This window comes from Amborella trichopoda, chromosome 3, assembly GCF_054954075.1.
Source record: "Amborella trichopoda isolate Santa Cruz 75 chromosome 3, AtrichopodaSantaCruz75HAP2 v2.0, whole genome shotgun sequence".
Lineage (NCBI taxonomy): Eukaryota > Viridiplantae > Streptophyta > Magnoliopsida > Amborellales > Amborellaceae > Amborella > Amborella trichopoda.
Window position 1 is genome coordinate 59,338,526 of NC_142338.1, and position 13,555 is coordinate 59,352,080.

Genomic DNA, 13,555 nt, shown 5'->3' on the forward strand with positions numbered 1-13,555 from the left:
TTTAGAAATCCAATAAGAAATAAGGGTACTACATTATTAACTTTCATTTTTTTCATCAATTTGTGAATATTGAGATGTTATTTCCCTGTATAAACTTAAGTATTAAATTTGCATCACATAAAAGAAAAATCATAGAATTATCATGGATAAAATATATAATTATACATGGACTATAATAAAGGGCAGACTAAATTAATGAAAGAATGGCCATTAAAATATCTTTTTGACGAAAAACCCTAATCCACTATAAAAACCCAAATTATTATATCCTAACTAATTATAATCCAAAATTATTACAACCTAACTAATTATAATATTATATACTGAAATTATAATTATTAGTTTACATTTTATAATTATTTTATTAGATAAATAATAACAAATTAAAAATATTTTATAATACTATCTAATTTAAAATGTATTATTGACAACTGTAAGAAATATAGTACATTACATGATTTATAATGTAAAAATTAATAAATAAAATAAAAGATTTGGTTATCAATGTAAAAAATAATTAACTGCGTACAAATTTTGAAAATAACACTTTAATTTATTATACGCCCCAGAGAGAACAAAAATTAGCTCAAAAGGGGTTTGGGAATTATCCCACATCGAATGATGATTATTCAAATATGCTATATAAATAACTATGTAATTGGAAGATAAACACAAGTGTGAAAATACTAAAGCATCCGTGCATATGCGTGTCGCACATGTGGGAGTGGTGTGTGTCGCACGTGTGATGCGTACACACGTGTGACGCGTACACAAGTGTGAAAGTGTTTTTTGAGGCCTGAACCAGCTAGAACCGGTGCACGCGCGCATGTGTGTGTCGCACGTATGGCACGTGTGGGAGTGTGTGTGGCACATGTGGGAGTGTGTACCAGTGCACTCGTGTGCATGTGCGTATGGCACGCACGTGTGGGAGTGTGTGTGGCACGTGTGGGAGTGTGTGTGGCACATGTGGGAGTGTGTACCAGTGCACTCGTGTGCATGTGCGTATGGCACGCACGTGTGGGAGTGTGTGTGGCACGTGTGGGAGTGTGTACCGCTCGTGTCACATGTACACACGTGTGGGAGTGGTGCGTGTCGTACGTGTGACGCGTACACACGTGTGAAGGTGCTTTTGAGGCTAGAACCGGATGGGAACCGGCCATAACCGGATGGGAACCGGACAGAACCAGGAGGGAATCGCTAGAACCGGGAGCGAATCAACGGTTCTGCTTTAGAACCGGACAGTTCCCGGTTTTGTGCTGGAACCGGCACGGGCAGTGCCGATTCCCATGTGGAATCGGGCGAGTCCGGTTCGATTCACATATTTTTAAATCATTGGTTTTAACAAATACTTGAGGACCTCAATTTTTCATGGATAGGTATACAAAGAGATCATTTACTCTTGATACAATGATGTCACAATCACTGTTGTCGTATCGGGTGGTTGTAACAGTATCATTGGCTAGATTCAAAGTTTAAAAAAATAACTGCCGATGATTGTGACTTCGTTGTAAGAGAGATAAATGGTCTCACGCAATCCCATTTTTCATTGTTTCCAAATGGTTGTAGAGTTTTCGAACTAATTTAGAGGCCACCATATCTATGACGTAAAAGGTTCACCAACCATCTCTGAAATTTGAGCACTAGGACTCTCATCATGTCATTTAAGGGGCCAAATGAGAAATTTACCAATTTTTAAAGGACTATCAAGAAATTTTAGACCATTATTTGCAATTTGGAAGGCCGCAAGTAATTCTAACAAAATGTTGGAGTAGAAATTTTGATTGGTTACAACTTAAGGCACTATTACCTCTGTTGCTTAGGGCTAGGGGTTCTTGGCTTAGGTCCTAAGGACCATAAATGTGCCCCACCTCACCCATCTAAAGGGACAGGGAAAATGACATGCAAACTCATTAGGGGAATTTGCAGGGGTTCTGAGAGAGAGAGAGAGAGAGAGAGGGGCCAATGATGAAGTTGAAGTCTGAAACAAGAAGGATCAATGGATTCATACAATGGGGGGTAAAAAAAATATAAATATTATTGCATGTAAGGGCTAAAAGGAAACATGGCAGCGACTCTAAGAAAGTCAAGCTATAAACGTGGTAAAAAAATCGTCGATTCAACTCAGAATTACACAGAATCCAATAAAAAACATTCGATTAGCAATTCTAGTGCCACAGTTCCTAGAATCGTCCTGATTCTCCAAATTTCTATTTGTTTTTTCTTATTTCCACATTACCTACAGCCCAATCAGCTTGATAATTGATCGAGTCAACCCGGTCGAATCAAAATAGACCCTAGCAAGTGGGGCCCGATTCCCATTTTTGAAACACTCCGTTTATTCACACTAGCGGGGTGCATGTCATTTGATTGTATTTAAAATACATAAAAAATTATACATATGCAACGAACTATACAAGTTCGATGATGTTTGAAAGACCTTCAATGACTAAAAACCTAAGAAATTATACTATTTTTTTTTATTAATATAGTATGTAAATTACATTTAAAATGAGATAACTATATTTCTCTTTTAAAATGACACTTCTCTTTAAAAAATAATCTAATTTATAGTATTTGAGATTTCTCTTTTGAAATCACACTTCTCTTCCAAATTACAATTGAACAAAAACAAGCTTTGATTATTTATGACTTTTTATTTGGACTTCTTGTTCCAGATTTTCTAGGATAAATTTATACCATTTATTAAAAGAAATAAGTTAATTTATAGTATTTGAAGCGTTCTTTCGAAGTCAAGTTAGTGTTTCTCTATGAGATTTTATTTTACAATCTTTCTGATAGTGTTTCTTAGGGAAAATATAAGAACTCTGAGATATCTATTATTTTTCTCTAAAATATACCAAATACAAAAATTATTCTTATTTTGTGGAATTAATGTTAAAACCGTAATATCCGTTTCTCTCGTAATCAGTAATAAGCCTCTTAGAATTTGTTATTACGATGGCATTTCATAAAAACAGAGTTAATGGAATTTTAGATATCTTTACGCGCTCCAATCTGAAATATTATTTCATTTTGGTTATTATCAATGAAATTTTTTTCATCTAGGTTTTTTTTTCCCTTCTTCTTTTGGTTTTTGTGAAGGACATTTTGTAGTCTAGGGTTTCCATGTATGTGGTTCATATTTAAAATAAGAAAAAAAAAACCTGTGTTGAAAACGACCAAAATTTAACAAAAAATTGCTAACTTACAGAAATTCCTAGCTTTCAGAAGCTCTAAATTTGGCTATAAGAATATATATTTTTTTTGTGCTCCAATCTGAATCTGTTTTTTGGTATCTATAGTGTATCTTTCAAGGATACCATCAGCCTCATCACAACTTCGGTAGGCATCTATCTCTCTCTTAATCTGCAATCTAGAATAATTTTGTCGACATTTACTTGGTCATTGTAAATGAAATTTATTAAATCTAGGCTTTCTAAGTTTCTTGTATATATTTATGTATAGTTCTTTGTAAGATTTCCTTAAAATAATGTTTAACAAATAATGTTTAACAAAGATTGCCAATAAAATTTAACAAACATTTCCTAACCTTGCATAAATCCCCTAATGTCACAAAATATTCCTTAAATTAAATGTGGTGTATATAAATATATTTTATATGCTCCGATATGAATTTTGTTTTCTTGGATTTTTTGTGAATGAATTTCTGATTTTGTTAAAAATATTTCCTTTGGTATCTACTTTGAGAACCCATAAAATTTAGTATAGATTTGTTTACCCTACAGGAACACCCCAAATCTACTAAAATATTAAACTTCAATAGGGGAATTTCGATGAATGTGGTCATCTTGCTGTAATTTTGGTTGTTCAATATATATTTATTAGTTTTTTTGCAATTGTGCTTGATTTCTATGTTCATTAGGATTTTTATGGGTCAACCTTTAACTTCTGTATCATATATATTACCGTCATTCATCGCTTCTTAAGTTTCATGATTGATTTAAACGTTCTCAAGAGGTCAATTTCATGATTGATTTAAACGTTCTCATGTAACATGTTTCAATTTACACCATTTTGAAAAAGAAATAAGCTAACTTATAGTATTTGAGGTATTATTTTCAAATCGAGACAGGGTTTCCCTTTGAGATTTTTTTTACAATATTTCTCAAAGATTTTTTATTTTTTTACAATTTGTATATAAAATGATGTCTCCTATTTATATGCAGATAAGCCTAAGGGACTATAAATACATAAGATGAGAACGTGGTCTACATTTTAAGGTCGTATAACTTGAACTATTATATGAAGCAATTTAACGTCATGCGGCCAAATCGTGCGCTATAATTTAAAGTCGTATAATTTGAACTGTTGTGCGAAGCAGTTTAACATGATGCAGCCAGCATGTCATGCAGCCAGGATGTGTGCTACAGTTTAAAGTGGTGTACCTGGACCTTGTGTCCAAATGATGAAGGTAGCTCGACAAGTACTCTCTTATTAAATTAAATTAAGAAGAATCACTAAACTGAGGCTTATGGTTAGGGTTTGGGCCAAGCCTCAACAATCTCTCCACATATTTACCCAAAATATCGACCTCCAAATTAACCCTATCCCCACCCTCCTTCTTAGCAATAATCACCTTTTCTTGAGTATAAGCAACCAACATAAAGGTAAAACACCCCTCTTCATCAATCACATCTACCACCGTTAAACTCGTCCCATCGACGGCGATAAACCCCTTGGGCACAATGTACCTCATCAACTCATCAGAAACCCTAATTTTCATCCAGAGCGAGTCACCCTCCTTCCGCTTCATCACGATCGATCCTGTGCCGTCCACGTGTCCCTGAACAATGTGCCCGCCCATTCTGGCCGTAGGTTGCAGTGCCCTCTCCAGATTCACCGGAGACCCCAGCAAAAGGTCGCCGAGGTTGGTTTTCCGGCGATTTTCCGGGGCCAATCGTACGGTGAAGCCGTCAGCATCGAAGTCCGTTACCGTCTTTGAAGCCCGTGTGTTTTATGTGGTCGATCTCTTCAACCAGGCCGGTAAATAGACAAAAGATGGGGGGCAAAATGGGGATTTTGGAGGGGTAATTTGGGGTGAGAAGATTGGATTTTAGGGTTTCGCAGTCATGAGAGAAGGTGGGTTGAGAGGAGAATGATAAGGGGTTTCTTGGGTATTTCATTATTTTTTTACTGAAAAGCGGTTTTGGGTAGTGGTTTTGTGGGGATAGCAGTTTGTTGGAGGGGAGGTTTTGGAGGAGAAGCGGTTTTGTTAAAGAGTGGTGAAGCGCCATGTCTGGTGGTCTTACAGAGTGGAAAGGGCAAGGTGTGAGGGTTTTTTACCTGAAAATGAGCTGGAATGGTTTTTAATCGATATGCAATTCCTAAATCACAACCAAATTTCCACAAAAATAAGACAAATTCACTGTATGCAAACACCTGAACCTTCAAAACCCAACAAATTTGCACCTATAATATAGTGTAAGGGGCCCCGTTAATCTCACTGCTATGGAAGAGTCAACAACCAGATGTGAAACCGTTTATGAACACGATATTTCACAGCAAATCACCGATCCAAAACCTAATTACATCAAAACCCACAGATACAGCCTCAAATTGACCCGATCCAAGACATTAATCCGTAAAGTTCGTGGAAGAAGTTCAAAAGGAACCTAATAAAAGGCGTTAATGGAGAAGAAAACCCCTTACCGATTCCCACTTCTATTCACAGTATTAAAGGGAATCCACAAAAGCAAATATGTGATATTAATTTTACTTCAAAAAAATTTCGGATACGTGTCACATGTAATAGTGATTTTTTAGATGTTTGAAATAAGTAATTTATTTTCAAGTCTTTATCGTTTTTTTTTTTTCAAAATTACCATTAGTTTAAAACTCCAATGTTCAAGACCAACTCTTTTTCTTTTGTGTGAAAAAACAATCCGAATATCCTAAGTAAAACAAGAATTCAGAACTTAAAGTTCCATAACCCACCAATTTAACAAAAGAGCAAACCAGAGATGGGTTTGGAAACCAAGTTCCAACCCCATTATTTCACTAAATAAAATACAAGTGTGAGTGCTATATTCGTATAGATTTTTTTTTTTTTTTTTAAGAGAATTACCGATTGGGAAGTCCAAGTTTGGAACTCGTGTCTCACCCAAACTTGGTCTGAATTTTTTTTTTTTTTTTTAATGTAAACAATTGAATTTGGAGTTCCTAACAAAAGGTTGGTTGAGAAGAGTAAAAAAAGTATTAAAAAATGTAAGATTTTTAAATTAAAATATAAAATACTTGAGATGCTTGAAAATGATTGTATACAACTATTTACTTTTAGTTTAAGTAGGTTGCAATAACTTATAATTATTGGATGTGAAATTTGATAGCTTGTGTGAGTCATAAAGTTCGAAAGAAAGTCTTTTAAACTTTAAGCTTGTTTAATGAAAAAATGCGGCCGTCCAATTTCACATCTAATACTCGTGATTAATTATAACCTATTTTGTATTTTTTCTTTAAAATACATAAAAATAAATAAATAATTTCATAAATTTCCTAAATATTAACTTCTACCTCAATTGTTGACAAACCTATTTGAATGAGGGGGGACCATAATTCCTCCCCTCTAGGCTTGTACGAGAACACTTTGACCTTGTTTTTTTACAAAAAAGACAAATAGATACTGCATGACATGGATGCTTGGATAGTGCACAAATACATTTCAATGGTTCATATTGAACCTAGTAACGTCCAATGACCCAAAAAATGTTTATATTTTATTTTTAAAAGTAAAATGATATTTATCTAGATTTGAAGATCACGAGTTGAAAGAAAAAATTTAGTATAGTTTTGGAAAACCCTTTATTACTTTTATTTTCGACTATAAACGATGGAATTGACCATTTCGATATATAGAAAATGACTAATTTGTAAATACTGTAAAAAATAAAATATCTTAATATTTTTTTAACACATGTCTAAGTGATGGAAAACAAGTAATATCTTTCGCATATCCTCTCAATTTATCGACTTTTTGGGAAATGATACAAAAAAAATGTCTTTATGTGGTATGAAAGAATTATATCCCAAAGATAAAAATATGTATAATTATTGGGTTTTTACAAACGAACAAAAAAGAGATAAAGTATGCAAGGAGTTCATAAATCAAATAAAAGCTCTATACAGAGGATATATTGTTTTGGATTTACTCCAAAAAAAGGTATGCAGTGATCAGGATGAAAAAGAATGCTTACCCAAGATTTTTGAGCTATAGATATATTCATATAAATAAAATAATAAAAATATGTAATGAATAAAAATTTAACCAAAATACACATAAAGTACATCAAAGATTTTGATTAATTTTTTTGATTTATATGTTGTGCCATAAAAAAATAAATCTATATCTACATTTCAAATAAATATAAAATTAAAATAAAATTTATGAAACTATTTTGTGACTATTAGATGTGGCCATTTGTGACTATTAGATGTGGCTATTATGGAATTTGGAAATGGGTTCACCAGTCATCAGTGAAATTTGAGCTCTAGATCCCATCATGTCATTTGGAATTGGCCAATTTTCAAAGGATTATTAAGAAATTTTAGACCATGGTTTGCAATTTGGAAGGCCACAAGTAATTCTTACAAATTTGTGAAGTACAAATTTCGATTGATTAGAACTTAAGGCAGTATTACCTATATTGCTTAGGGTTAGGAGTTCATGGCTTAGTTTTTTTTTTTTTTTTTTTTTGAGAAAAAAAACTTACAGTTCTTGGCTTAGGTCCTAAGGACCACAAATAATCCCCCCCCCCCCCCCCCCCCCCAACCCCTCCCCATCTAAAAGGACAGGGAAAATGAAATGCAAACTCATTAGGGGAATTTCCCATGTTGACCTGGGGTTATGAAAGAGAGCACCATCTAAAAGGACAGGGAAAATGAAATGCAAACTCATTAGGGGAATTTCCCATGTTGACCTGGGGTTATGAGAGAGAGAGAGAGGCCAATGATGAATTTGGAATATGAAACAAGAAGGATCTATAGATTTATACAACTGTGCAGTTTGCATACGGATGCGCATCTGTCGGTGTAGAGGTAAGGTGTACTTTTTAAATTTTATCATGGTATATAATTTTGATATAAAATGTTTTTAGAATTATATCAAAATCTATTTTTATATCTAATTATAAAATTTTAAATTTAAAAAATGGTTAAAATCAAGCAGATCTATAAACATATGAAAATCTTGAAAATTGATGGTATATATAATATGTTGTAAAATGCACTATTTTTTATACTTAAAATATTTTTATTTTTCATGATCATACATCTCAATGTCGAGATGATCAATCAAAGGGTTTTTCAACATTAAAACTACCTTTTCCGATGGATTTTTAAGATACATCCGTAGTTCTACATTATAAGGTCGCATCCTTATATAAACTTTTTCCTTTATACAATTGGGGGGATAAAAAAGATACACATTCTTGCATGTAAGGGCTAAAAGGAAACATGGCAGGGACTCTAGCAACAAGCATCAAAGTCAGGCCATAAAAGTGGTAAAAAAAAACGCTGATTCAACTCAGAATTGCTAGAATCCGATAAAAAACATTAGGTTAGTGATTCCGATTCCACAAAACATTAGGTTAGTGATTCCGATTCCACAAATCCTTGAATCGGCCTATTTTCTTTTCTTACTTCTTCATTACCTACAACTCAATTGGCTTGAAAATTGGTCGAGTCAAACTTTTTTTTTTTGGGGTAAGCAAGTGGGGGAGAAAGCCGTCTAACCATTTTTATTAATAAGAATAGAAGAAATACAAATCATATTGACAATCTAGAAGGCCAAATTCTAGTATAAAAAAGAGAGATTGCCTTTTTAACAAGTATATCTACTATCATGGTAGCTTCTCACCGGTAGAGTCAAACTGATTGAATCAAAATAAGAGCCGATTCGGATTTTTGAAACACCATCTTATTCACTAATTTTGTCTCCTCCCTTTCTCCTTTGAGTATTGCTTTTCTCCATCTTTAAAAAGGAGAGAGATTTATATGATTATGGGGGAGCAAGTGGACCAAATATTTGTATATGGACGACGTTGGAAGCTATCACTTTCTCTCTTTACAACTTTTTGTCCGGTAGACCAAAAAAAAACTCTCTCTAGTCTTCTTTATACTCTTGTGCTCATCCGTATCTATGGTCTATTTTCTCCCTTGGGTAAAACTTCATTTTGGATTAATTTTAGTGATGCAACCTCTTCAACCCATACATTAACCTCAACAAAAAAAACACAAATACTATTTGTACTCTCTACTCACTGGAAAACAATAATGTCCAAAGTTTGAATAGATTGCAGGGTGGGATCTTAATGTTATAAACCCAAAATTTAAATTCTCTTTTTTCTTTCAATAATCATCATCTAGTGATCCTTAGGTGGTTTTAAAATTTTATATTAAAAAAAATTACTCTCAAGTAAGTCTTCTAACCGAGGGAGTAGATGTACACTACGCTCCTGCGAGAGCATAGTATACGCAGTCCTTTGTCGTTCTTCATTAAACCTCACTATTATAACGTAGAAATCATTCACCATGTGCTCATTCAATATTTATTCATACTGAACGATTAGGTCTTTTGACTGGCATAATGATTAGGTAGTAGGGATTCATTTTTTATGACTTAGTAGGCTTCCACTCATGAGATAAAAGGCCGACATATATGGTATCATGGCATATACTAACGTATAAAAGCAAATAAAAGGTTTATATCCACACGTGTTTTTTTTCTAAAATTTATTTCAAAGATGGACTTTTTTATCTAAATTTTTTAAGATTCATTGATAAGAGCTTTTACCTAACTATTTGGGTCGGTTAACGAATATTGGTTTATCATTGTTTTTTTAAAGATCATATTTTTCGTGGGTCAGTTAACGAATATTGGTCTATCATTCTGCTTTTTTAAAGATCATACTTTTTGTGAGACTACAAGGTCTTAAATATTTTCTCACTACTTCCAAACATATACTTTTAGGCTTATTTTTTACTTTTTTTTAACTTTCCACTTGAACAAACATGCACTTCTTAACAATTGACGCATTGGATATGCACTACACATGACCAATCCACCGAAGCTTATTTTTGCTCGTCTTATCACCTAATGAAGCTGCATCTCAATTCTCCTTAAAATATATTAATTTCAAATTCTATCCCTTATTGTCTTGACAAGATGATAACTAATATGATAATACTAAAAAAATAAATAAATTAAAAATATGTTTTTAAGGATTTTCTTGCACCGTCTATCAATTATTTGGGTCCAATGAACTTCACATTGCGAGTGTCAGAGTCATATGAAACTTCATTATGAAGCAAGTGTTGCATACAAACAGATAAAGACCATTTACTTTTGGTTACAAATTTAAAAAATATGAGACTATTAACTTTTGATATAAAGAAGTCACAATCATCATTGATGATTATATTTGAAAATGGTTGAAGATGTATCATTGTCTTGGCTCATTGTCCAAACTAAAAATTTTCAAATGTTTTGATAAACTTTCATTTATTGGATTAAACATACAATAATTAATATGATTGTGACCTCTTGTACTAAAAAATAAAGAACAATATGCAAGTTGGAATGCATTTCTACAATGTGTGGTCCGTCCAAAGGTATAAAACATCCATCTCAAAGATGGATACAAATAGGTGGTCCATCTAGTAACTAACAATCCAAATGTTTTATTGATATAATTATTATTTGTAGTTTTCAAAATTTATTTATTTATTCATATTCATGTCCTCGCATTAAAGATTATATATTATCTAAAAATTGAGATCAAATTATATTTAAAAAATATATTTATTGCCGACCCTGCATTACTATAATATGCGGGCTGGCCACATGCTAACCGTGTCCAAAAATAATATACAATTCCATTTTTAAATATTTATATGCAATCTTTTCCAAAAAAAGACTTACATTCAAATTCTATTCCTCACCGTGCATGTTCAAAGAACCTTTGACTTAATTATGTATTTAACCATCATTTTAAAGTACTAAAAAATAATTAGGTTCACCAATAATCTTTACATGAACATGTCCCATTCTTGAAATGGTGGAACCTGTGTCTATCCCTCAGAATTATCTCCCTATCAAAAGCCTTGGAGATTAGCTTCATAAAGCAATGACAATCCTCACAAATCCTAAGGTTCTTCACAATTCTCATACATAGGCCATGATCGAAATTGAGAAGCCCAAATGAAACAGCAAGCTTTTCACTGTGCAACAATAGGGCCTCCCTCTTCTTATCCTCTTCCAAATCTACAAGCACATTTGAAGTGTTTGGAGAATACCCAATTGATATTAGAACCCTAAAAATCTCATCCAATTTATCATATATCAAATCAATTTGTGGGTGTGACCTATCTCCCACTACAAACTCATGGGTCATGCTCTTCAGCTCTATCCAACTGAAACCAGGCTCCTTTAAGACCCCTTTCTTCTTCATCATCTTTCTCACTCCTAAAGCTTCGTCCCACCTTCCAAACTTTGCATAAATGTTAGATAGGAGCACATGAGCCCCATCATGGTCAGGATCTAATTCTAACAACTTCTTTGCAGCCAATTCCCCTAGCTTCGTATTGCCATGGATCTTACAGGCTCCTAAAAGGGAACCCCAAACAATCACATTAGGCCTCAAAGGCATGGACTCGATCAATTCTTGAGCTTGGCCTAAGAGCCCAGCTCTCCCCAGTAGATCAGCCACACAACCATAGTGCTCATGCCAAGGCACAAGTTTGTAGTCCTCCTTCATTTCTTTGAAGATTTGAAGACCCTGAGTCACCAACCCTGCATGGCTACAAGCGTACAGGACCCCGACAAACGTGACCTCATTAGGCTCAACCGCCTCATTTCGCATTCTATAGAAAAGTTCTAATGCAGCTTCACCATCACCATGCATTGCATATCCATTTATCATAGAGGTCCAAGAAACCACATTTCGCTCAGGCATGTTATCAAAGACTTGTTTCGATCCCTCGAGGCTACCACATTTGGCATACATATCGATTAGTGCATTGTTCACTGACATGGTATTATTGAATCCATTTGAGTCTATGAATCTGTGAGCCCACCTGCCTTGGTCTAGGGCCCCTAGAGCTGAACAGGCAGACAAAACGCTCAAGATGGTGATTTGGTCAGGTCTTATGTCCGAGAGTTGCATTTCTTGAAAGAGCTTAAGACCATCATTAGGCCTTTCACTTTCAACATAGCCTGCTAGCATAGCACTCCAAGAAACCAGGTCTTTCTCAGGCATCTCATTAAAGAGAGAACGTGCAGTTTCAACCTTTCCAACCTTACAATATCCGAACACCATGGCGGTCCATGAGGCCAAGCTCTTATGAGCCATTCTATTGAAAATCTCTCGCGCTTGTTCCATGCTACCACAACTAGTGTACATATGCACCAATGCCCCTTCTAAATGTAGATCAATTCCACCTAAACCCTTTTGTCGCACATAGCTATGAATTTCCTTTCCTAATTCCAGATTTCTAGCTTGCCCTGAAGCTGAGAGCACGCTTGAAAGAACCACCTTATCGGGTTCTATTTTGGCCCTCCTCATCTCTCTGAAGAGCATAAAAGCCTCTTCATAGAAACCCAATTTCGTGTATGCATCGATCATCACACTCCATGTGATGACATCTCTTTCAGGCATTTTATCAAATAACTTTCGTGCTTTGAATATTTCACCACAAAACGCATACATCTTGATCAGACCAGTAACTATGAAGGGATCAAATTCAAAACCCAATTTACAAATATACCCATGAATCTCTCTACCTTCTTTCCAACCTGAACAAATTGCAATCGCCTTCAGTAAAGGTGGGAAGCCAAACTGGTTCATGGAAGCCCCACATCTCCTTGTTGAATTGTAAAGAGAGAATGCTTCTTTAGGAGACGAGCTTCTTGAATAGGCAGTGAGCAGAGAGTTGAATAGAGAGTTATTATTGATTAATCCGGTTTTTATCATTTGGGCATGGGTTTGTCTGAAGTGGGGAATGGTGGAGCAGGAGTGAAGTAAGGTTTTGTAGTGTAACTGAGAATATGGTGACGTCACCAAGGTTTCCTGGAGAGAGAAGGGAGTGGGTAATTGGGTGAGAGTTTCCATGGGTGAGGAGAGAGAATGGGAACTCAGAGGGTGAGAAAAGACTGAGAAAGTTGGGGTTTTGAAAGCATAACATTGGGGACGAAATGTGGGAATGGTGAAACGAGCCAGCTGAGAGAGAGAGAGAGAGAGAGAGAGATTACTCGAGTAATCAGATGTAACAGTGGATCAAACAGTTAGAGATAGATTGAAAAGGAGGATACACATTTTTTTGGGTAGGGAAAGGCATTGTTATAAAAACCGCGAACGACTTTGTTGGATTGACCGATTCCAGTTTTGGGCCGTTTAGGTGATCATTTTTTAATATTTTTTACATTAAAAATTATTTTTATGATTAATAATCTTCTAATTTAAAAATCTATTTGTTAAAATCTAGTTTTTCATTAATTTTTAACTTCATATGAATGTATTTTGTTTTAATCATTCTTTACATG

General features: G+C 34.5%; 1 protein-coding gene and 1 pseudogene across 1 annotated transcript; both read right to left on the reverse strand.

Moving 5' to 3' along the window:
• Window positions 1–4,427: 4,427 nt before the first annotated feature.
• Window positions 4,428–4,969, reverse strand: LOC105421807 (riboflavin synthase pseudogene; annotated as a pseudogene).
• A 6,034-nt stretch (window positions 4,970–11,003) lies between these two features.
• Window positions 11,004–13,393, reverse strand: LOC105421810 (Pentatricopeptide repeat (PPR) superfamily protein). Its single transcript, XM_011630737.3, has one exon. It carries the CDS (start codon window positions 13,122–13,124, stop codon window positions 11,031–11,033), a length of 2,094 nt encoding a protein of 697 aa, XP_011629039.3. The 5' UTR covers window positions 13,125–13,393; the 3' UTR covers window positions 11,004–11,030.
• Window positions 13,394–13,555: the final 162 nt, after the last annotated feature.